Source organism: Lissotriton vulgaris, chromosome 1_1, assembly GCF_964263255.1.
Source record: "Lissotriton vulgaris chromosome 1_1, aLisVul1.2, whole genome shotgun sequence".
NCBI classification, from domain to species: Eukaryota; Metazoa; Chordata; class Amphibia; order Caudata; family Salamandridae; genus Lissotriton; species Lissotriton vulgaris.
Genome location: NC_141685.1, coordinates 1,063,374,500 through 1,063,397,063, shown reverse-complemented (window position 1 = coordinate 1,063,397,063; position 22,564 = coordinate 1,063,374,500). Strand labels below are relative to the sequence as shown.

The 22,564-nt window shown below is 50.7% G+C and overlaps 1 protein-coding gene across 1 annotated transcript in view; it reads right to left on the bottom strand.

Moving 5' to 3' along the window:
* The window catches only part of CARD10 (caspase recruitment domain family member 10), a 288,602-nt gene extending 273,507 nt beyond the window's left edge, over nucleotides 1–15,095 (bottom strand). Inside the window, exon 1 of the mRNA XM_086963072.1 lies at nucleotides 14,880–15,095. Within this exon, the coding sequence (XP_086819198.1) occupies nucleotides 14,880–15,057 (178 nt within the window). The 5' untranslated portion in view covers nucleotides 15,058–15,095. The remainder of the gene's footprint in view (nucleotides 1–14,879) is intronic.
* Between the last annotated feature and the right edge of the window lie 7,469 nt (nucleotides 15,096–22,564).

The window sequence follows — 22,564 nt, the reverse complement described above, 5'->3', positions numbered from 1 at the left end:
CCATAATATTACTGTGTTGGATGAAATTCCATAGGTGAATTCTTCTCTTCTAAATTACCACCCAAACTTATATTTAGCTCTTGGCTATTGACTGATGACCATCAGGCCTCAGACTCTCTTTGTAGCATGAGGGCAGGAGAGGGGCAATTCCTTATATTTCTTCAAGTGTACAATTGTTTATAGTTTGAAGTTTGCCCATCACCTCTGACACCCATGCAGCGAAGGTGGTGATCCCACTACTGCCCTTTCAAGGTGGGATCCTTGCCCACTCCCGTGAGATTAAGAGCCACCCATAGAGGATTAGAAACCCAGTGAAGTTGAGGGTGCTTTCAGAGAAAGGTGCTTCCTCCAATTAAGACTCTGATCGTTCAGGAAAGGAGTGTGTCACAGTGCAGCCTATTTATTCTGGGCCTTCAATGCTGATACACCAGAGGGCTCTGTCCATCCTTCCCATTCTCCAATGTAATGCCAGACCATCAAGACTATCAATGACTTTGAACTCCAAACTGAGAGCAGCAGAACCCAACACTATCAAATTTTGAGAAAATCCTATAATGATGAATCCGGGGCACCTTGCGTTTTGGACGGCACAGTCAATGACACAGGTAACAGGTGATGTAAAGGTTGAAGTAACCCTGCACTGGCCAGGGACTGACCAGAAAGACACTGCAACAGGGATGCAAACAGAAGTCTGACCGATGGGCAGTCAATAAACGCAATTGTAGGCCTTAACATCGGTTTCAAAGGAAATGTAACTACATGTGACACCTTACATGTGACACCTTAAGCCAGTCCTGGCCTTTTAGCCAAAGGCACTAAACATTCTATGACTTGTAGTTTTGCTTTCAAAGTTATAAGGATGAGCTCAAATACACCAGCATACTAAGTAATGTTGTCAGAAACTGTGTATTGTCCTGTGCTTACTTTCCCCTGGGTGACTTACTGCAGTCCTTGTTCCTCTGCCAACAACACTGAGCAGGCTAGGGCCAGTAGTTGAGCTTTGAGCAACTGAAGTCTGGGTTAAAAAAAGTCATGGAAAGTGCTGTGGCTAAAAAGCCGTCTTTGGCTGAAGAGTTCTCACATGATATTGGGGTGACTAGAAAACATGAAGTGCAGTTCAAGTTGCCCTCTTCCTCTTCTACCATACTGATCAGCTCCTGATTTCTCATATAAACCTGATCATCAACTCATCCCATGTCATGAGGGCGACTTTCAAAAGACCTTGTCTATTAACAGTGATAATCACCAGATCTTCTCCCATCACCCATTGGCACAGTAAGTGGCATCACTGGATCTCCCATCATCCACATGCACAGGAAGTGACGTCACTGAATTTCCCATTATCCATCAGGGGAGAAAGTGACATTACTGGTTTTCCTGCCAAAAATGGCTTTAAAAGAAGAAGACAAGCAAGAGGACTTCATTCCCCATCACCCATCAACACAGGAAGCAACATCACTGGATCGCCCATCATCCACATGCACAGGAAGTTACATCACTGAATGTCCCATTATCCATGTGGACAGGAACTTACATTACTGGTTTTCCTATCAAAACTGTCTTTGAAAGAAGAAGCTTAGCAAGAGGACTTCATTTCCCATCACCCATCAGCACATGAAGTGACATTACTTGATCTTCCATCATCCACCTGCACATGAAGTGACATCACTGAATTTCCCATCATCCATCTGGACAGGAAATTACTTTACTGGGTTTCCCCTCAAAACCGTCTTTAAAAGATGACGACAAGCAAGAGGACTTCCTCACCCATCAGCGCATCGAGTGACATCAAAGGCTCTCCCATCATCTACCTGCACAGGAAGGGACATCACTGAATTTCCCATCATCCATCCGTATAGGAAGTGACATTACTGGTTTTCCGGCCAAATTAGTCTTTAAAAGAAGAAGCCAAGCAAGAGGACTTCATTTTGTCTCTCCCTTCAGCACAGGAAATGACATCATGGCACCTTGGACTCCTCTCCCCTGCGAGGACCTACTTAATGGCAGCTACATCACGTGCCTGTAGCGGACATGCGCAGAAGGTGCACCAAATGCAAGTCAGTGTGCACCTGTCCATGCCTGGACCACCCCCAGCATCAGGAAGCCTGGTCCTATCACTGCCCAGCGACATTCTGCAGTATTCCTTAGGTCTCCAGACCCCGGACACCATTCCCCCAACTGATTCCGTGCTTCACCTCACACCACCGTCAGGATCTTTCACCTGTATCCACTGCCAAATCCTCCAGCAGCCACCCATCCACACTCCCCACACATACACTTAAAACGCCCTCAACAACCCCTGCCAACACACACACCAGCACCAACAATGCCTACACTCCCACGCTACACCACACGCCATAGCAAACCCGCACACACACAACCAAGGTAAGGGATCTTCTGAGCAGCGATGCACCCAACATCCTCTTTGTCACCGAGACATGGCTAAACGCCTCATCAGCTCCCGACATCGCTACAGCCATCCCAGCTGACTACAAGATTGCTTGACAGGACCGCCTTCACAAGTCAGGAGGAGGTCTCGCTATCATCTACAAGGAATCCATCAAATGCACAACATCCAGTGAGAACACCACCGCATTCATGGAACACCTGTACCTTCTGGTTCAAATCTCTGAAAAATTCACCCTGAGCGTAACCCTCGCTTACCCACCACCTGGACCCTGAGTCACCTCTACCAACTTCATCGCCAACTTTGTCACTCCGCTCACTAACTACTCTAGAGCCCACATTTTTCTCGGTGGCCTCAACTTTCACCTGGAAGACCGAAACTACCTCTGCTCCACAGCACTCCTCGAAAGCTTGAGCAACATTGGACTCAACAAGCTCTTCACAGAAACAACACACACTGCAGGACACACACTGGACCCCATCTTCACTACAAGCGACGGCAACAAATGCAACTCCACCAAACAGCTCACATGGATCGGCCACTCCATCATCTACGTCCAAATCAACACACTTGAAGTTAACACCCCTGCCAGGTTCAGCACTCCAAGCCTCAGCTGGGGCAAAATAACAGAAGCAGACTGGCTCAGCGCCCTCAGCACCGATCAGACTAGCCCCACAGACAACCTCGACAAGGACATCAGTAACTTCAACAACTGGAGCAAGAAATGCACGCACTCCCTCACGCCCATCAAACCCAACAAGCATAGTAGATCAAACAAGCGGGCCAGCTGGTACAAAGAAGACCCCTGAGACACCAACACCACTGTAAACAGCTAGGAGAGCCAGCCATGACACCTCCAACAGAACTATCTACAAGTCTGCTCTCTGATGCTATCACCAGCAAATTAGAGATACCAAGAAAAAAACAGTAGTGGACCACATCGAAGGAAGCTCCAATAGTTGCAAGGAGATCTTCTTGGCCATCAAGGATTTCGCCTCGCCATCAGCCGCAGTCAACAACATTGCTTCCTACCAACAACTCTGCTATAATCTATCCAACTTCTTCCACAGCAAAATCTCAAACATCTGCAGCAACTTCACACACCAACCCAACCCTAGGGTACTCATCGCTAACTTACCCACAACCAACCAAGATGGACATGTGACCAAAAGGGTAACCCTCACCAAAAACGACACAGCTGCAGTCATTCAGACCATCCACTCCCATGTTTCCACCACATCTACAACCTGGGAACATCGCCAATCAGCACCACCCTGACCCACATCATCAACACCTCCATCACAAGCGCCATTGTCCCAAATGAATGGAAACTTGTAGAAATCAACACCCTCCTCAAAAACCCACAGCTGACCCAAATCAATTGAGCAACTTCCGACCCATCTCTTTGCTCCCCCATCCAGCCAAAGTGATTGAGAAGGCCACTCACTGGAACCCCTCTGAGGCGGAAAGCCGGAGGTTTTGTAAACTGCTTCGCTTTTTTAAAACTGTCACCTTTTGTGTTGTGTTTATAAAAATAAGACGATCTTAGCTCACCTGTGTGAAAGCGCTGCTGTTACGCGCTAAGTCAGACCCTCCAGAATCAGGGGAAAACGCCCTCACCGCCAGCGTGGCAAAGGTGTAGCCACGCCCATTGCGAGGCCACGCCCACCGACCGAGTACTTAAACGCTTGAAAGCGCAACGATCACAACTCACTGGAACCCCTCTGAGGCGGAAAGCCGGAGGTTTTGTAAACTGCTTCGCTTTTTTAAAACTGTCACCTTTTGTGTTGTGTTTTTAAAAATAAGACGATCTTAGCTCACCTGTGTGAAAGCGCTGCTGTTACGCGCTAAGTCAGACCCTCCAGAATCAGGGGAAAACGCCCTCACCGCCAGCGCGGCAAAGGTGTAGCCACGCCCACTGCGAGGCCACGCCCTTAACAACTATCACAAATGTGCCGACCCCCCCCAGCGCAGCGGACGAGCGCAGCGGACGAGCGCAGCGGGAGCGCCGTTTGCGTGCCGAAGGCGCGCCTGGGGCAAGCCCGTCTGCGCCCGTCCGCGGCAGACCGGGGTCTGGGGCCATAACCCCTGGTCATTTTTACACATGTTCCACCTCCTCACTGCTGTCACTTAGGCCCACTGACAGCGCCGGACCCGCCCCACCCGCTTTTGTTCTAAAGCGCGCCGCCACTCACGGCATTTTGAAGCCCGAATTCTCTCTCGGCAAGGCTCCTAAGCCTAGGTCCTATGTACCTCATTTTACTCCCAATGACTCTGAGGCCATTCTCAAATGTCTATATCTAAACACTAGATCCATGGTTAAACACCATTTGGATATCTTTCTCTTGCTCCAGGCTGAACAACCTGATTTTTTGTTTCTCTCTGAGACTTGGCTTACTGAGGGTTCCCTACCCGACATCTTAGCGGCAGTTCCCTCAAACTACTATATTCTACATGTCGACAGACCAGCCGGCAAAAGAGGTGGGGGGGTTGCTGCGATTATTCGCAGCACCCATAAAGTCTCCTCTTTACCATCCTTCGACATATTAGGAACAGACAACTTGATCTTTAAAATGGATACTAATACTGGATCATTACTTATCATCCTTATATATCGCCCCCCTCAAAATATGCCCTCTTTTTCGGCATCCCTAGCTGAACAACTTGCTCCTCTGATAATCTCCCATAATAAAATTGTGTTGCTGGGAGACTTCAACCTTTGGCTGGACTCTGCCGAGTCTGACCCTAAGGCAGCTACGCTGAAAGAAACCCTCCTCGACATGAACCTCTCCCAACATATTCACCTTCCTACTCATGACAAAGGGCATAGCCTTGATCAAATTTGGTCCCAAAACATTTCCTTGGCTATTAAGTCTATCATGCCCTGTGTTTGGTCGGATCATTATCTGATCAATTTTACTATGACCACCGGGAGAAGTAGAAATCCCCTGCCCAAGCCAGGAGGAAAAACTAGAAGGTGGAAGAATGTTGATGTCCCCGCTTTTATTGGTTCATTAACTTCTTCCCTACCCCCGTTTGACCGGGACATCGAAAAGATGGAAGAAGCTTTCTCAGGGTGGCTACTCCAGGCAGCGGATGCTCACGCCCCCTGTACCTACTTTCCACGCTCTCGCCCCAATGACGCCCACAGGTGGTTTACACCTCTTCTGAAAACCCATAAACTTGAAGTTCGTCAATTGGAGCGAAAGTGGCGTACAGCCTATTTAGAACAAGATAGGGCTAACTATTGCAAGGCTCGCAAAAATTACCAAAAGCTTATTTTAAAACACAAAACCGACTATTTTTCGGAAAAAATTCTTAAGGCTCATAATCAATCCAAAGAACTGTTCAACATTGTGGAAGATCTTAGCACCAGTGACAGAACCTCCCTCCCGACAGTTCCCACTCAGGGACTTTGTAACTCATTAAACTCCTTTTTCTTTGACAAAATTTGCACCATTAAACAAAACATTCCTACCACTCAGCCTCCCCTTTTATTTGCAGACACCTTTTATAACCCTGTTACCCTGGACTCCTACCCCCCCATTGAAAACGCTAATCTATCTAAACTTCTTTCTAAGATCAAATCCGGTTCAACTGATGACATCTGCCCCCCTTACATCCTGAAAGAAGTGGGCACCAGCATCCCTGGGGGCCTACTTCCCATGCTGAATGGCTCACTTGCTCAGGGTAAAGTTCCAAACAACTTTAAAAAAGCCCTCCTTATTCCCCTCATAAAAAAGGCAGGAGCCAATCCATTAGACCCACTCAATTACAGGCCTATATCTTTGCTGCCATACTGCGCCAAACTTTTGGAGTCTCATGTATGTGACAGCATCTCCACATTCCTCGAAAATTCGGAGTATCTTGCACCTAATCAGGCCGGTTTCCGCCCTTGCCATTCTACTGAGGCGGTCATCCTCTCGGTGCAGAATACCCTGAGGCGGAATGCGGATGAAGGGATCCATCAGGCTCTGGTGCTCTTAGACCTCTCTGCTGCTTTCGACACGGTCGACTATACCATCTTGGTCGACCGTGTCGAACAGGCAGGCCTCAGGGGCCCTGCGCTGAGCTGGATCCGTTCATTTATCACTGACCGAACTCAATCGGTCAGACTGGGCTCCTTCACGGCTCCCACCATATCTACCATCTGTGGAGTACCTCAAGGCTCCTCGTTGTCTCCCCTGCTTTTTAATTTGTATCTACGCCCTCTTTTGTATTCCCTCAGGCACGCTAAGGTCACCATTTTCAATTACGCCGATGATTTGCAGCTCATCTTTCCTTTGAACACCAAGGACTCTGTGGTAGAATTCCAAAACATCATGTCCCACATTTTGAGCTGGATGAGCTGCAATCACCTGAAACTTAACCCAGGCAAGACCGAACTGGTCTTGCCTGGACAGAGCACCCTCAGCTGGAACCCCAGTTTCTGGCCCTCCTGCATGGGCGCCCCCCCATCTAAATCATCCTCGGTTAAGAGCCTTGGCATTTTTATTAGTGAGGATCTCTCCCTGAAAAAACAAATTGGAGCTGTTGTTTCCTCCAGTTTTTTTCAGCTGAAGAAAATAAAAAAAATTGCCCGCTTCTTCTCCCAAGCTGCCCTTACTCAGATCGTCATCTCCCTGGTTTTGTCCAGATTGGACTTTTCCAACAGTCTATACCTTGGGCTCCAAACTGGAGAGCTAAAACGCCTCCAGCTGGTTCAAAACCAGGCAGCCAGACTTCTCTTGAACATCCCTAGAAGGCAATCAGTCAGACCTGGCTTGAAACAGCTGCATTGGCTCCCGGTTGAGCAACGCGTGGCCTTCAAAGCTGGGTGTATCCTTTTCAAGTCTTTACACGACATTGGTCCCATTTTCATTAGAGACCTATTTAAAAAATACAGCCCCCCCCGCAACCTCCGGTCTGCTCATAAAGCCCTTCTGACTATCCCTTCGTATAAGAAGAAGCGTCTCGGAGGCAGCTGCTTTGACCATCTTGCAGCTGCCCTCTGGAACTCTTTCCCTCTTCATCTGAAACTTAGTGACAACATCCTCAGCTTCAGACACTCTCTGAAGACCTGGCTCTTCTCTCAGGCGCATCACTAAGCTGCCTTTTCTCCACCAACCGATGGCCACGCCTGTTCCTTCCTACAGCGCCATGAAGCCTCCGGGCGTACGAGCGCTTAACAAATGTCAAATAACATTAACATTAACAAGCAACTCACAACCCACCCCGAATTTCACCATCTTCTAGACTACACACAACAACACACAAAAACACTTATAGCGGCCTCCGACAACATTTGAAACATCCTGAACTATGGAAAAGCAGCAGCCCTCATCCTGCTAAACCTTTCTGCGGCCTTTGACACTGTTTCCCACAACACCCTAATCAGAAGACGTCACAAGATTGGCATACAAGGATCCACGCTCAAATGGATGCTTTCCTTCCCCACATGAAGAACCCAAAGAATCAGGCTGCCACCCTTCACATTGAAGTCCAAGAAACTGATATGCGTTGCCCCACAGGGATCGTCCCCCAGCCCTACTCTTTAATAAATACACAGGACATTGCTCGCCGACATCATCTGATCACAAGACATCACCATCATCTCCTATGCTGTTTACACCCAATGCATTCTCTCCCTGGTGGAGAGGACAAACACCACCAGAGTAAACTGCATGATCATGGCAGCAGACTAGAGAAGAAACCAGGTGCCTGAAGTTCGGCTCCGACAAGACGGAAGTATTGGTCTTCAGCAACAACATCTTCCCATGGGATTCCACCTATTGGTCATCGGAGCTAGGACCAACACCCACCCCAACAGAACACAAAAGAAATCTAGGTGTATCCTATATGACAAGCTCAACACGACGGCTCAAGTCAATGCAGTGTGCAGCTCATGCTTCCACATCCTTTGCATGCTGCAAAAGATCTTCAAATGGTTGCCTCAGAAAACCAGGGACCATCACACAAGCATTCATCAGCAGGCTGGACTACTGCAACACTCTCTACACCGTTATCCCCAAACAACTTCCACACTGCTCCAGACCATCCAGAACGCAGTCGCAAGACTCATACTTAACCTCCAACAAAGCAACCAACATCTCACCACTCCTCAGGAAGCTTCACTGGCTCCCCATTCACAAGCACAGCCAATGCAAACTCCTCACATACACATAGAAAGTCCTACTCAACACAGGGCCATAATACCTGAACAGCTGTATACATTTTCACCAACCCACCAGACACCTACGCTGTGCCACACTCTCACTCGCACACATGCCCGCATCCGCAAAAGCAAACCTGGAGGTCGCTCATTCTCCTACATCACACCCAAGACATGGAACAACTTCCTTCAATAAATCAGAGCCTCCTCACTTATTGAGTTCCAAGAAGCTGAAGACATTGCTCTTCATATAAGCACCTTGGGACCACACACCTACACACCTTTGCCCAAGCACCTGGATACCCGCTAGGGTGATTAGTGCGCTATACAAATCAACATAACATAACCAGGGTTCGAGTAGGGGGTACACACAGCTACATGGCGTCTACCCACTGTTTTTACAGGGTGGACACCGTCCCTCCTGGCAAGAAATTAGGTCCAACAGAAATATGTTGATCTTGTCCCAGTGTAAGACACCGGAACACGTTCAGCAGCGCCTGTACGTTCGGCTGCTTTCCATTCCCAGCAGCAACGTGCAGGCAGTGAGGGACCCTTTTTAGGTCTCGGCTAGCGTAGGCTGCGCATGCGCAGTCTCGCTGGCGAGATCTTATGTCTCAGAGTAGTGAGGCTTAAACCAAACCCTCTTCTCCATTGGCTGGCCTCCTAAACGGCGGCCAGCCATTGGAGAAGAGGTCTCTGTGACGATCTCTTTTCGCTGTAAGCCCCGTCTTTTTCGGATTGAGGGGCGTGTTTTTTTCGTTTCTTTCTCTAAAGAAAAACACGCCCCCCAATCCAAAAAGGACAGGGCTTACAGACTCCTGCTGCCCGTCTGCCCTCATATATCCACAACTCCCGGCAGTGTTCGTATTAGGGTAATATGATTCTGTCCTCTGCAGCTAACTATGCATCATCAGGCGACAACATGCAGGAAACTCGGTGTCCGTAACCTGTTCAGACTACTTGAGCATTACTGACCCTCAGCTGCAGCGTCCCCTGCGCACCCTCCTGCTCCCTCCTCCACTGCCAGGCCTCGGAGCCAGCAGCCGGGCTTCACATGGAAGCTCATGGCCGCGCCGATCAGCAGGAATAGAAAGCCCTGCAGCTGCCTCCTGCTTTGCTAAGTAAAAGTGTAAAGAGGACAGCGGGGAGCGCCTCTTGGCCCCCAGCCCACTCACAGAGGGAAGGCGAAATTCACAGGGATGCGAGAGTACGCTTTATTTGCAGACTTTCGGGTGGTCAAACTATTCAAGTACACTCATATATCCGCAACTCCCGGCAGCGTTCGTATTAGGGTAATATGATTCTGTCCTCTGCAGCTAACTACGCATCATCGGGCAAAAACATGCAGGAAACTCGGTGTCCGTAACCTGTTCAGACTACTTGGGCATTACTGACCCTCAGCTGCGGCGTCCCCTGCGCGCCCTCCTGCTCCCTCCTCCACTGCCAGGCCTCGGAGCCAGCAGCCCGGGCTTCACATGGAAGCTCATGGCCGCGCCGATCAGCGGGAACAGAAAGTCCTGCAGCTGCCTCCTGCCTCGGGAAGTGAAAGTCTAAAGAGGACAGCGGGGAGCGCCTCTTGGCACCCAGCCCACTCACACAGGGAAGGCGAAATTCACAGGGATGCGAGAGTGCGCTTTATTTGCAGACTTTCCGGTGGTCAAACTATTCAAGTACACTCATATATCCGCAACTCCTGGCAGAGTTTGTATTAGGGTAATATGATTCTGTCCTCTGCAGCTAACTACGCATCATCAGGCGACAACATGCAGGAAACTCGGTGCCCGTAACCTGTTCAGACTACTTGGGCATTACTGCCCCTCAGCTGCGGACTGAGCGCTGCTACTCCCGGGAACTAGAAGATGAAGCCATGCCCGGGACCCCCGGTTCTCTCCGGCAGCGGGAGAGTCCAGTGGCTCACACGATGCTCACTCTGTGTCTGTGTGTGTAGCTCTGTGTGTGTGTAGCTCTGTGTGTGTGTAGCTCTGTGTGTGTGTGTGGCTCTGTGTATATGTGTCGGGCTCTGTGTGTGTGTGGCTCTGTGTGGCTGTGTGTGTGGCTCTATGTGTGTGTGTGGCTGCGTGTGTGTGTGGCTGCGTGTGTGTGTGTGTGTGGCTGCGTGTGTGTATGTGTGGCTCTGTGTGTGTATGTGTGGCTCTGTGTGTGTGGCTCTCTGTGTGTGTATGGCTCTGTGTGTGTGTGGCTCTGTGTGTGTGTGGCTGGGTGTGTCTGTGTGTGTGTGTGTGGCTCTGTGTGTTTGTGTGTGTGTGTGGCTCTGTCTGTGTGTGTGGCTCTGTCTGTGTGTGTGTTGGGCTCTGTGTGTGTGTTGGGCTCTGTGTGTGTGTTGGGCTCTGTGTGTGTGACTCTGTGTGGGTAGCTTTTTTTGTAGGTGGTTCTGTGTGAGGATGGCTCTGTGTGTGTGTAGGTGGGTCTGTGTGAGGGTGGCTCTGTGTATGTGTGTGTAGGTGGCTCTGTGTGTGTGGGTGGCTCTAAGTGGGTGGCTCTATGTGGGTGACTCTGTGTGGGTGGCTCTGTGTGGGTGGCTTTGTGTGGGTGGCTCTGTGTGTGGGTGCAAATGCAATAGGTCTCGCATTTGCGAGAGATTAAGCTGTTGGCATTGTAAATGGCAATGCCATTTATTTATATGTTTTAAAAACAAAAACATAAATAAAAATAATGTCATGAGCAATGCCAATAGCTCTAACTTTAACAATGAAGAGACCATTGCATTGTAAATGCTTGTTTCACCTTGAGCTGGGCCGAAGTTAAGGGGCAATCAGGCCTCCTTTTGTTTGTATATGCTTACTGGGGGGCCGCCTGGAACCTTACATTTAAATGTAAATGCCACATAGGGAAACAAAGGCACACAGCTTGCCTTCTCTTCACAGGTACTTAAGAGAGGCATGCTTTCGCCTTTGTTCTGTCCCTGTATATAAATGCAGACACTGTAAGACTGTAAGATGGGTTAGTCTGTCCCAGTATTTACACAAATAATTTAAAAAGCACTATTTTATTTCTTTTATAGCGCTACGTCGTGACGTCATGAGGTCATTTGCATACTGTCTTACTTGGTCAGTCTCCCACTACTTTTTAAAGGATTTGTGCTTTGAACATAACCTACGTCTAGCAACAACACTAAGCATGCTGGGACTTGAGGTTTTACCCTTTCCAATGTGGGTCTGTAGCCTGCAAGTGTATTTAGTAACGGAATTAAATCACCCTCCTGACATCAACTGCGTGGCTTCTATTGATGCAAAAGGTGCAATGGCACTGGAGCCCAGAGCACCAAGGCACCCATTGAACCATGATAACTGCATTCAAACAGACGCGGTGCGTCCATTGGGGTGTGGGGGCATAGCCCCCCTGCCCGCAGCTCCCTCGGCGTCTCTGAACTTAAGTAAACTCTCAGTTTACTTAAGTTCAAAGGCGCAGAGGGTGAACTGACAATTATGTCAGTCAGCATGACGTCGGACTGCCCACCCCCTTCAGAGACTTAAGGGGGTGGGTGGTCTGGCGTCATGTTGACTGACATGATTGTCAGACCAGAGAGGGGCAAAAGGTAGCAGCACAACACAAGTGCGCATGAGTGGGGACGAAGGGCGAATTTTTAGCCCGTGCCCACTCATGCACACTTGTGTTTTGACTTATTTGCGCATGCCCATTAGGAGCCCTTCGGGCTCCTAATCGGCAGGCCGTGGGCGAAGAATAACCGTGCCCTAAACCAATCCTGGCGCTGCTGGCGGCGCCAGGATTGGCTGAGAGGGGCTTTCAGTCGGCTCCAGTGCCGACATGAAGGCGCCAAGGGGAGCAGAGGTGGCGCGGACCGGCCGGCTGTGAGGTAAGTTTTCCTTTTTTATCTTTAACTCCCCGCCCCACCCGCGAGCCGCGACAGATGTGGGGGTAGCGGGGCTCCAACGAGGTGTCACTTATCAGCCTGTGTTTACGAGGAATATATGAATGTGGGATCAAAAACAAGTGTACTGGGGGAAAGAGGCCGATAATGGGGTGCAAAGTATCAAAGTCCACCAATGTGTCCATGAGTGGGGTGCTGCTCTTTAGATTACATTTAAAATTTGTGTCCGGGGCCGTGTGCGCCAAGTATGATTGTGCAACACGAGGCGCAAGTTCGAATGAATGAGGCGCTGTTGTGACAACAGGTGAAGGCGCCGCCAGGATAGTTACACCGTGTTCTGTTTCCGACACTGACTGCCGTGTGAGGCGATAGTACACACCTCTCACACGGCGAGCAGCCAAAAATGATAGCTTGTTCAGCGCTGCTGTTTTCAACCTCCCCTCGGCCAGCGTCGGCAGAAAGGCCACAACTCTCCTGATCCAGCCACTCCTGACCCCTCAAGACAGTGTCAGCAGAGAGGCCACGACTGTCCCGATCCGCCCTCCCCCCCTCATGGCATTGACCGAGAGGCCTTGCCTTGGTAGCCCGTTTCATCTGGCCCCTCCTCTTCGAACAGCATCAGCAAAGAGGCCACAGCGTTGCTGACCCAGCCCCCCCTCCCCCCAAACGGCTTCAGCAGAGAGGCCACAACACTCCTGACCCCCGCACGGCTTCAGCAGGGAGGCCTCGCAGCCCAGCCTTCTCCTGCACCCCCACCCCTTCGAACAGCATCAGCAGAGAGGTCACAACACTCCTGACCCACTCCACTCCACAAAACTGCATCAGCAGAGAGGCCACAACACTCCTGACGAACTCTAGGACTAGCGGAGCAGAGACTGGATGGCAAACTGCAGACATATGCTGATATGCTGTCTTCAGACTACGGCGGTAAGAGTGCAAGTTGTGCATGAAGGCACGGTATGCACACGGGCACCTTCTGTGTACCTCACTGCAGGCTGAGCAGTCCTAGCCCCGGGAAGGTAGTTCAGTGGGTTATTTAATCTTAAATCTAAGGGTGGTAGAGCTTTGTCAGTCCTCCTTCCGCAAATCTGGAACGAGCTACCGGCAACCTTGCAAGGGGAGCCAGTGCTATTGTCTTTCAGAAAGGCGTTAAAGACCCACTTGTTTAAAAAAATAACATCTATACCTTAAACCGTCTGTGTGGTCGCGGGCGGACTACCGGTGGCTCTGTGTTGTGTTCCTTTTTCTTTGAAAGCGTTTAGAGACCAGTGGTGATTTGCGCTATACAAAACTATAGTAACATAACATAACATAACATGTAGAGAGGGTAAGAGTTTGAAAGTTCTGTCCCGGGGTTGACAGCGCTGACATTGCTATGATGGGCTCGCTATGCACAGTTTTGTAAACGATCTCTACAATGCTCTGTGTGCCAATGAAAATGTACAGGGACTGTACAAGGCGGTGCTGTACACTGACTGGCCAGGTGTGCAGTAGGCGAGGTGACATTATGTACACTGCTGCATCAGCGTTGAAAGTGTGCAGTGTTGAGTGTGAACTTGTATGTCAGTGACAAAATGCATACACAGTTATTCCAAAGATGCCAGGGTGTTCCGGCCTGCTTTTGAGCATAGTGCTGTGAGGGGGGTGAAAAGCGCTGTTGGGGTGTGCTGTATGCCCGGTGGTGTGAGGTGTCTGATAGCATGCACTTGTGTTGTGAGAAGATTAAAAATGCACAGTGTTGCACTGTCCTGCATGCAATGATGTTTCGGATTGATGCTTACAGTGGTATCTCTGGTGACTGTGCACGGTACTGTGTAAGGAGTGCCCGTCTACTCTGCCCTAGAAGGCCCTACACCAGCATTGTCAAACGTCCTTCTGTGTGTAGGATACTGTATCGAGGTTGGCCTTGTGCACAAAGCTGCACAGAGGTTGGGCATGTGCACAATGCTGCACCAGAATTCTACGCCTCACCACTTTCAAATGTCACCAGCCGCCCCTGCATTCAAAAGGGAGCTTTCCTTGCACCAGAGGCTCTCTGGCATCCTTGCTATGTTATGTTACTGCGTGAGACGGATCCACTTGACATTTATGCTGCTTTCTGACTGCTGCGCCCACTCATCAGAGGTACAAAGTCTGCCCAGCTTAGCTGCTGCCCCACCCCCCATAATTACCGACACTGTGCGGGAAAACTCCCTCGGTGTAGTCAAGATTATGAGATTCCGGCGTAAGTAGTTTATCTGGCCCGTGTTTTTGCCTTGCATTCTGGGACTTCCTTTGCCGTCCTATTTAGTGTACGATAAAATCAATACTAAAAATATCAGAATGCAACGATAAAACCTCCTGGGTGAGTTATTCCACCGCGGAGATAGGATATCCAGGCGCCATGTTCAATCTCATGACTAGCGCTCAGAAGATGGCATGCCAGCACTATATACAACTTCAGTGAGAAATGTACGGGAGGCGTCTCTTACCCTCCATGCCTGCTTGGATGTCAGGTTCAGTCCCTGTACTCCTGGTGCTGCCGCCTCCTTTGCCTGCGTGTCCTGCAGCGCGGCTGGCTTCGGCGCTGCCCACCTCCCATTCCGCAGCTTGTGTACGCCAGCACAAGTCCTTCTCTCCTACATTCACACCCTCTTCTCCTCTCTTCATCGTCTTTCCTCCTCTCTTGTGTTCTCCTTTGCTCCTTCGTTCCCTCTCCCTCTTGCTTGCTGTCTTTCGCCTTTCCTCTAAAAGTATTCTTCTTCTCTAGTCCTAGGCTGGTTGTCTCGTCCCATCCCTCTACTTTTTTTCTTCCCCTCTCTCGGGTTCCGTCTTTCTTCACCTGCTATCTTCTTATTTTCTTTTTCATGTTGTAATTTTCGTCTCTTTCGCTCCTTCCGCGCCCCTTTCTGTTTTTCTCTTTCTGCCCTACTTTCTCCTTCAATTTAAACTTCGCCCCTTTGTTATCTCTCTCTCTCTTGTATGCCCTCCGTTACTCTTGGCTCCCCTGTTCTCTCGTCCTCTCGTCTCTCCGCCCGCCACTCGGTCTTCTTTCCTGGCTGCACTGTGGCGTTTGTCTGAGACTCACCTGACCCCTCCCTCTCTCACCACCCTGTCTTGAAGAGAACATTTTTTCATGCACTGCTGCGCCAGCTTGTCAGTCTTCCTCCTCCTCTTTCGTAGCCAGGGGGAAGTCATGTCCTTACCCCTGCATTGTAAGTATCCAGCCGTCTACGCAGATAGCTCAGTGGGTTAATTCACCTGGTGCAGGGATCTGCCTTTAAAGTGAGATGACAGGGACCAAATGCAGCTGCAGTATAGATGTAAATCGAAGATTACATTTTCAAATATTAGTTTGATATGTCAGGAGGATAACGTGCCTCCTGCAAAACGGCCTGTCTTCATCTATGGAACCCCGCTGGGGCCGAGCCCTTCAACCGCCTGAGATCGAGGAAATTAATGTCATGTAAATATAAAGTGAATTTATAAAGCGTCGGGTGAGCTCAAAGAGCGTCTAGGCGCTAGATACCTCAGGTTATCAGATCTAGGGTGTGGGGAGAAGGGATTTAAAAAAAAGACCCCTACTAAGTTAGATTAAAAATTCTAATTTTCATATTTTTTAAGACTCCCGAGCTGTCCTAATTGAGTGGCACAAACCCCTCGAGGGAGCATGTTCCATAATGTGGCACCAATAAAAGGCACTGAGCATGACATGAGTGTTTAGGGAGATTCAAAAGCAACCTAGCCGCCGAGTTTTGATCCAACTGAAGTTTCCTATTTAGATATTTAGGCAGATCCAGGTACCTTTGAGTTAGCGTAGTCAAGACTGGAGGGGATTAGAGCATGGATCGCAGGTTTCTTTTCTCTGGCTAAAGGCAGAAGCCCCAAGAGTTAAGTTGGTTAGCAGTGTTCTTCCAGGTAAGGGAGTTGTGTGGTCGTGGTATGACAACACTATGTAGTGAGCGCGCTAACGTCGTACGTCACGTAGCCACGTGACGTACGGTGACGTAGGGGCGCGGTGTGCGCAGCGCGGCATTAGAGCGCGAGCAGGCTGGGCGAAGGACATGCTTTGCGCTCCTTGTATGTAACGACTTGAATAAATAGAGTTACACCGACACTCGACTCTGAGAGTTATTGGGGGAAGAAAGAACATCATTACAGTGGCGACGAGGGTGGGATAGCGACCCACGACCCCCACTACGCAAACGACGTGAAGAACGGTGGAACGGAGCGGTGTCGCAGAGCGAGCAAGGAAGGCCCGAGGTACCACACGGTGACCACACCCTGACCGGGCACCACAAGGAGCGCGACGCAGCCAACAGCACGTGGAACAGAGCACCGTGGGCGCCCAGTGATCAACCTGTCGGTGAACTGCGACACACCCAAAGCAGGAGGCCAGTCACGGTCAAGGCCCACAGGCAACTGCACTGGCTACCCCACCCGAACAGGAAAGGGCTGAAAGGAGCAGCCCTCCACCCTTACGCAATAAGGAGGAACAAAACGGTGCGCCAGGGAGCCCGAGAAGCCTGGAAAGTACGCTGCCCACATCCAGGGGTGAAAGGATGAACGCACAAGCAGGTTATGCGATAGCGCCAGTCCAGTTCCTTCCCAGACCAGGGGAGCCGCTCATGAAATGGGAGGACTGGAAAGAGTACATAGACAATTTCATAGAGGTACTGGAAGATGAAAGTGAGGAAAAATTCAAACCGCCGAGAAAGAAACGCATTCTACTGCTAAACCTGGGCCCAGAAGGCCTGAGGATCTACAAAAGCTTGGTACCTAAGAAGAGAGAGACGGATGACGACGATGTGTACGCCCACGCAATGGAAGACCTGGAGGAACACTTCAAACCCTCGGTATGCGTCTCAGTGGGCAGGTTCAACTTCCAACAGAGGAAACAACTACCAGGTGAAACTGTGGAAGAGTATGTGGCGGCGTTAAGGAAACTGGCGGCCTCATGCAAGTACGCCAACTGGGAAAGTGAATTCATAAAAGACCAAGTGGTGATGCACACCACGTGCACGAACGTACAGGACAAGCTATGGGCTGCAGGAGACACCTCGCTCAAGGACGTGCTGGTGATAGTCAAGAGAGCTGAACTGGCATGAAGGTGTGCAGCGGCCACGAAGAAAGAAAATGTGCCCAGCGGGGTGGTGAACGAGGTGGACAATGATGAACTCCACAAAGATCACCTGGCGCGGAAACAGCCAGAAAAGGGCCCGAACAAATGGCAAAGTAGCCCAGGCCACCCCGGCAAACCGGCCGGAAGTAACAAACGGCCTTGCTACAGATGCGGCAGTTGGACGCACGAGGCACACGACCGGAAGTGCCCCGCGTGTCGCGCCAAGTGCATGTATTGTGGAATCGTCGGCCATTATGAAAAAGTGTGCAGGAAGAAGGCATCCAAGAACGCGGTGAAGTACGTGGGCCAAGAAGTGGAGGAGCCAGAAGAGGCGGCCGAGGAAGAGGTGGTCACAGTCCTCTGCATCTACGACGAAATCTTGAGCGTGAACGACCAAGGCCAAGGCACCGACGGAAGAAGAACGATGAAGCCAATCATGAACATGACGATAGGAGGTGTGGAAATCCAAGTGGTGGCAGACACGGGGTCGCCATACACCATAATCCCCAGAAATGTGTGGGAGGAGAAGTTTACTCCACAACTGGGCCCCGAGCAGGATAAGCTGGACATACGTCCCGTCACATACAATGGAGATCGAATCCCTATGGCCGGATGCAGGAAGCTGAACTTCGAGTTCAGGGGCAGAGCAGCCAGGTGTAAGCTGTACGTCTCCGAGAAAGGTCCTTCTGTCCTGGGGTGGCTCGACCAAGGTGACCTGGGGATCAAGTTGGATCCAGGTGGCAAGGAGCAAATATTGCTGGCGGAGCCGGAGGAAGGGCTGGACACGAACCGATGGGTGAAGGAGTTCCCAACAGTCTTTGGGGGTTCAGTTGGAAGGCTCGACAAATTCGCGCACAAGATCATACTCAGAAAAGGAGCAGTGCTGGTTGCCCACAAGGTGAGAAACATTCCGTTGGCAGTGAGGGACGACGTGAAGGAGGAGCTACGGCAGCTAGAGAAAAGAGGGATCATCGAGCCGATAACCTGCGCCGAATGGTTAGCGCCGTTGGTGGTGGTGAAGAAACCCAATGGCAAGGTCCGTCTATGCGTGGACCTGCATGAGTTGAACAAAAACATAGTGGTAGAGAAGTTCCCCCTTCCCCGGATAGAGGAGATGCTGGCCAGCACGAGGGGTGTTCAGTGGTACTCCACCATAGACTTAACATCGGCGTATCACCAGATCGCATTACACCCGGAGAGCCGCAGTTTGACGTCCTTCATTACTCCCTTCGGGTGCTATCGATTCCGCCGCATGCCGTTCGGGCTAGCCTCGGCGGCTGCGGTGTTCCAAAAACTAATGCACCAGTTGTTCCAGGACATCCGGGGGGTGCAATACTTCCAGGACGACATCTTGGTGATGGGTCGCGACAGAGCCGACCATGACAAGAAACTGGACGTGGTATTGGGGATCCTGGAAAGGAAGGGCCTCACGGCAGAGTGGGCAAAGTGCCGCATAGGAATGGAAAAGGTGACGTACTTGGGCCACGAGATAAGTGCACGAGGAGTGACCCCCAAGAGGGAAAACGTGAAGGCGATCTGCGACGCACCATCACCAGCGAACAAGGAGGAGGTCAGATCATTTCTGGGTATGGCGGAGTATTACGGAAAGTTCATAGAACATTTCGCCTCAAAAACCCATCACATGAGGCTATTAACCAGAGAGAACAGTGAATTCCGGTGGTCAGAGGAAGCCCAGCAAGAATTTGAGGAAATAAAAAGAGAGGTGGCAGGGGCGATCCCTCTGCAAGGATTTGACCCCCAAGGAAACACAATACTCACGACGGATGCCAGTGATAAAGGACTGGGTGCAGTCCTCATGCAAGACCGCGGCCAGGGGAGAGTAGAAACAATATGCTTCGCGTCCCGCACCCTCAATGACACTGAAAAAAGGTACAGTGTGATCGAAAAAGAAATGTTGGCAGTGGTGTGGGCCATGTCTCGTTTCCGGCAATTTCTGTGGGGCACCAGGTTCCGGTTGAGGACCGACCACAAGCCCTTGCTCAAGGTGCTCACATCCAGTGGACACGCAGATGCTACACCGAGGATCTCGAAACTGTCACTCAAATTAATGGAGTTCCGATATGACGTGGAACACATCCCAGGGAACAAGAACAAAGTGGCGGACTACCTGAGTCGGGCAGCAGCGATGGAGCCCAGTACAGAATGGAGTGAGGCGGCGGAAGAGTGGGTCGCACTCACCGAAGACCTAGAAACATCCATAAGCAAGCAGGAATGGAAAATGGCGTATGATGAGGACCCTGTCATGGAAGAAGTGAAGGCCCATATAGTAAGGGGTTGGCCAGACAAAAGCAAGACCGGGCGAGGCCTCATCCCCTACTTCGAAGTGAGAGAGGAACTATCTATGGACGACCAGGGCATTTTCGTATACAGAGGAGAGAGAGTCATACCCCCGGCAAAAATGATTCCCCGGTTGATGGACATGTTACACGAAGGCCACCTGGGAGCGGGGAAGTTGAAACTAAGGGCCAAGCAGAATTATTGGTGGCCAGGAATGGACATAAGAGCGGAAAGACATGTTAGAGAATGTCCGAGGTGCCAGGGCGCGGACAAAACACTGAAACCGTTACGCCCTGCCCTAGGGAAAATTGATCCTCCACAAAATCCGTGGGAGGAACTGTCCATAGACATTTTAGGTCCAGTACTGAATGCACAAGGAATACAGAAGTACATTTGCGTGATGGTGGATCGCTATTCCAAATGGCCGGAATTGAGGATCGAGGAAACCATGGACACGGAGATGATAGTGAGCTTCATGGCGGAAACTTTTGTGAGAGAGGGCATTCCGAAGTGTGTCCTCAGCGATAACGGACCCCAATTCCGTTCTGAAAAATGGTCTCAGTTCATGCGGAGAAACGGAATAGTGACAAAACACACGTCCATATACCATCCAGCGGGAAATGGCTTGGTGGAGCGTTTCAATAGAGTGGTGATGGGCTCGATACAAGCGGCGATTTCAGATAACAAAGACTGGGAAGCGGAGATCTGGCACATGGTGTGGGCATACCGAATAACACCCACGAACACTGGCTATAGTCCCTTCCAGATTCTTAGAGGCCGGGAGCCCTTCACTCAGGATAACAGAATATGGAAGGAAAGAGTCATTAAGAGCGAGTGGTCACCGGCAGTGGTGCAAGCCAATCTGGAGAGAGCACAAGCGGTGTACACCAAACACTACGATGCAAGGAGGAATGTAAAGGACACGGTTTTGGAAAAAGGAGAATGGGTGAGAGTAAGACTGCCCACATTGCAGAAAAAGGGAGAAAGCAAGTAAAGCAAGCCCCTACAGGTAGTGGAAGTCAAAGGCAGGGCAGCCTTGCTGAGCGATGGCAATGTGTGGTCGCAGGACCGCATGGCCAGGTGCAACAAAATACTCAGCTGGAGAGGCAATGGAGATGAAGGAGAAAGTGAGAACAGTAGTGACAACCCCTGTGAATATGGGGGAGAGGACCTAGACATTGGTGAGAGAAGGCAAGAGGATCAAGAGGCGAGTGGAGAGCAGCAGAGTGAAGAAGATGGAAGCCCGAGTGGGCCTGGCGCGGCCGCGCTGGGGAGTGGTCAAGGAGGAGAAGCAACAACCGCCACGTCCCCGGTAAGACTGACGAGAAGGGGCAGGGCGGTGGTCCCACCAGCGAGGTTCAGAGACTATGACATGAGTCAGGACTTGTACATATAGTTCGTTGGAAAAAGGGGAGATATGTAGTGAGCGCGCTAACGTCGTACGTCACGTAGCCACGTGACGTACGGTGACGTAGGGGCGCGGTGTGCGCAGCGCGGCATTAGAGCGCGAGCAGGCTGGGCGAAGGACATGCTTTGCGCTCCTTGTATGTAACGACTTGAATAAATAGAGTTACACCGACACTCGACTCTGAGAGTTATTGGGGGAAGAAAGAACATCATTACACACTTCAGTTCCAGATCCCGAATCAAGGCTGCCAGAGAGCTCATATAAATGTTAAGGAACCAGGGGCATAGTTTACTCAGTAAGGGGCTCATTATGATGGCGGAAGGACCGCCCCAGCCGGGCCAGCGGTGAGGTCCGCCCGGCCTGCGGACCGTGATTATCCCTCCGTCATATTACGATGGCGGTAGGATTTAGACTGCAGCGTAGGCAAATCTCGTCCCCAAAGAACTGCCACAGGCAATCATTACGATTGCTTGGCGGAGCGGTCTGCATCCACAAAATGGTGGCGGTGCCTAGCAAGCACCGCCCGCCAAATTATGATGAGGTCTCCAGCCAGTTTTTCCCCGGCGTTGCAACCGCTGTTGAAAGGCAGGCAGAGTGTGCTTTTGGGGGCCCGATGTGGGCCCCCCTTGTGTTGGGGGGAGGTGAGGGTGCACTGGGGGTACCCATGGTACCCCCCAACATTTCACTGCACCGCGTGGCAGGCACAGTGTGCTGCCTGCCACATAGTGCAATGAAATGCACAACATCCTCTATTTCACATCGCAGTGGTGCAGCTGTCAGCAGCCACCACCGCAATGTTAAGGGTGCGGAACACGACCGCGACGGTGGCAGTCCCATAATAATGGGATATGCGAGACCGCCCCTTGCATGGCGGACGGTCCCAGTTTACACCACCATGGCGGACGGAGCTAGTCCGTCCGCCATCATAATAAGCCCCTAAGATTCGAGAAGAGGCTCACATTTCTCAACTAAAACAACAGTGGGGCACTAGGTGACGAGAATTTGTGGGGTGACCACGTTTTGGGATGGACTAGTCACTAGTCCCATGAGGAGCAGGGTCAGTTCTGGTTTGCAGAATGTGGGCCTCTGGGACTGATTTAGAGTTGGGCAGACAGGTACTCTGTTGCAATAGTGATAGAGTAACCTGTGCGCCATTCTCAAGGTTCGTCTGCCCGTTTTTAAGAAGGATGGACTGCAAGTTTCACACTGAGGGAGCAAACTTTACACTGTCAATGTTGACCTTTCTTCGACAGCCCAACTGAGTAGGTGCCATCGTAAGTAAGCCATCCAAACAACCACATTTTTGGGAGTGGACAACTTCATATTTTTTGTACTGTCCGTCACCTGCA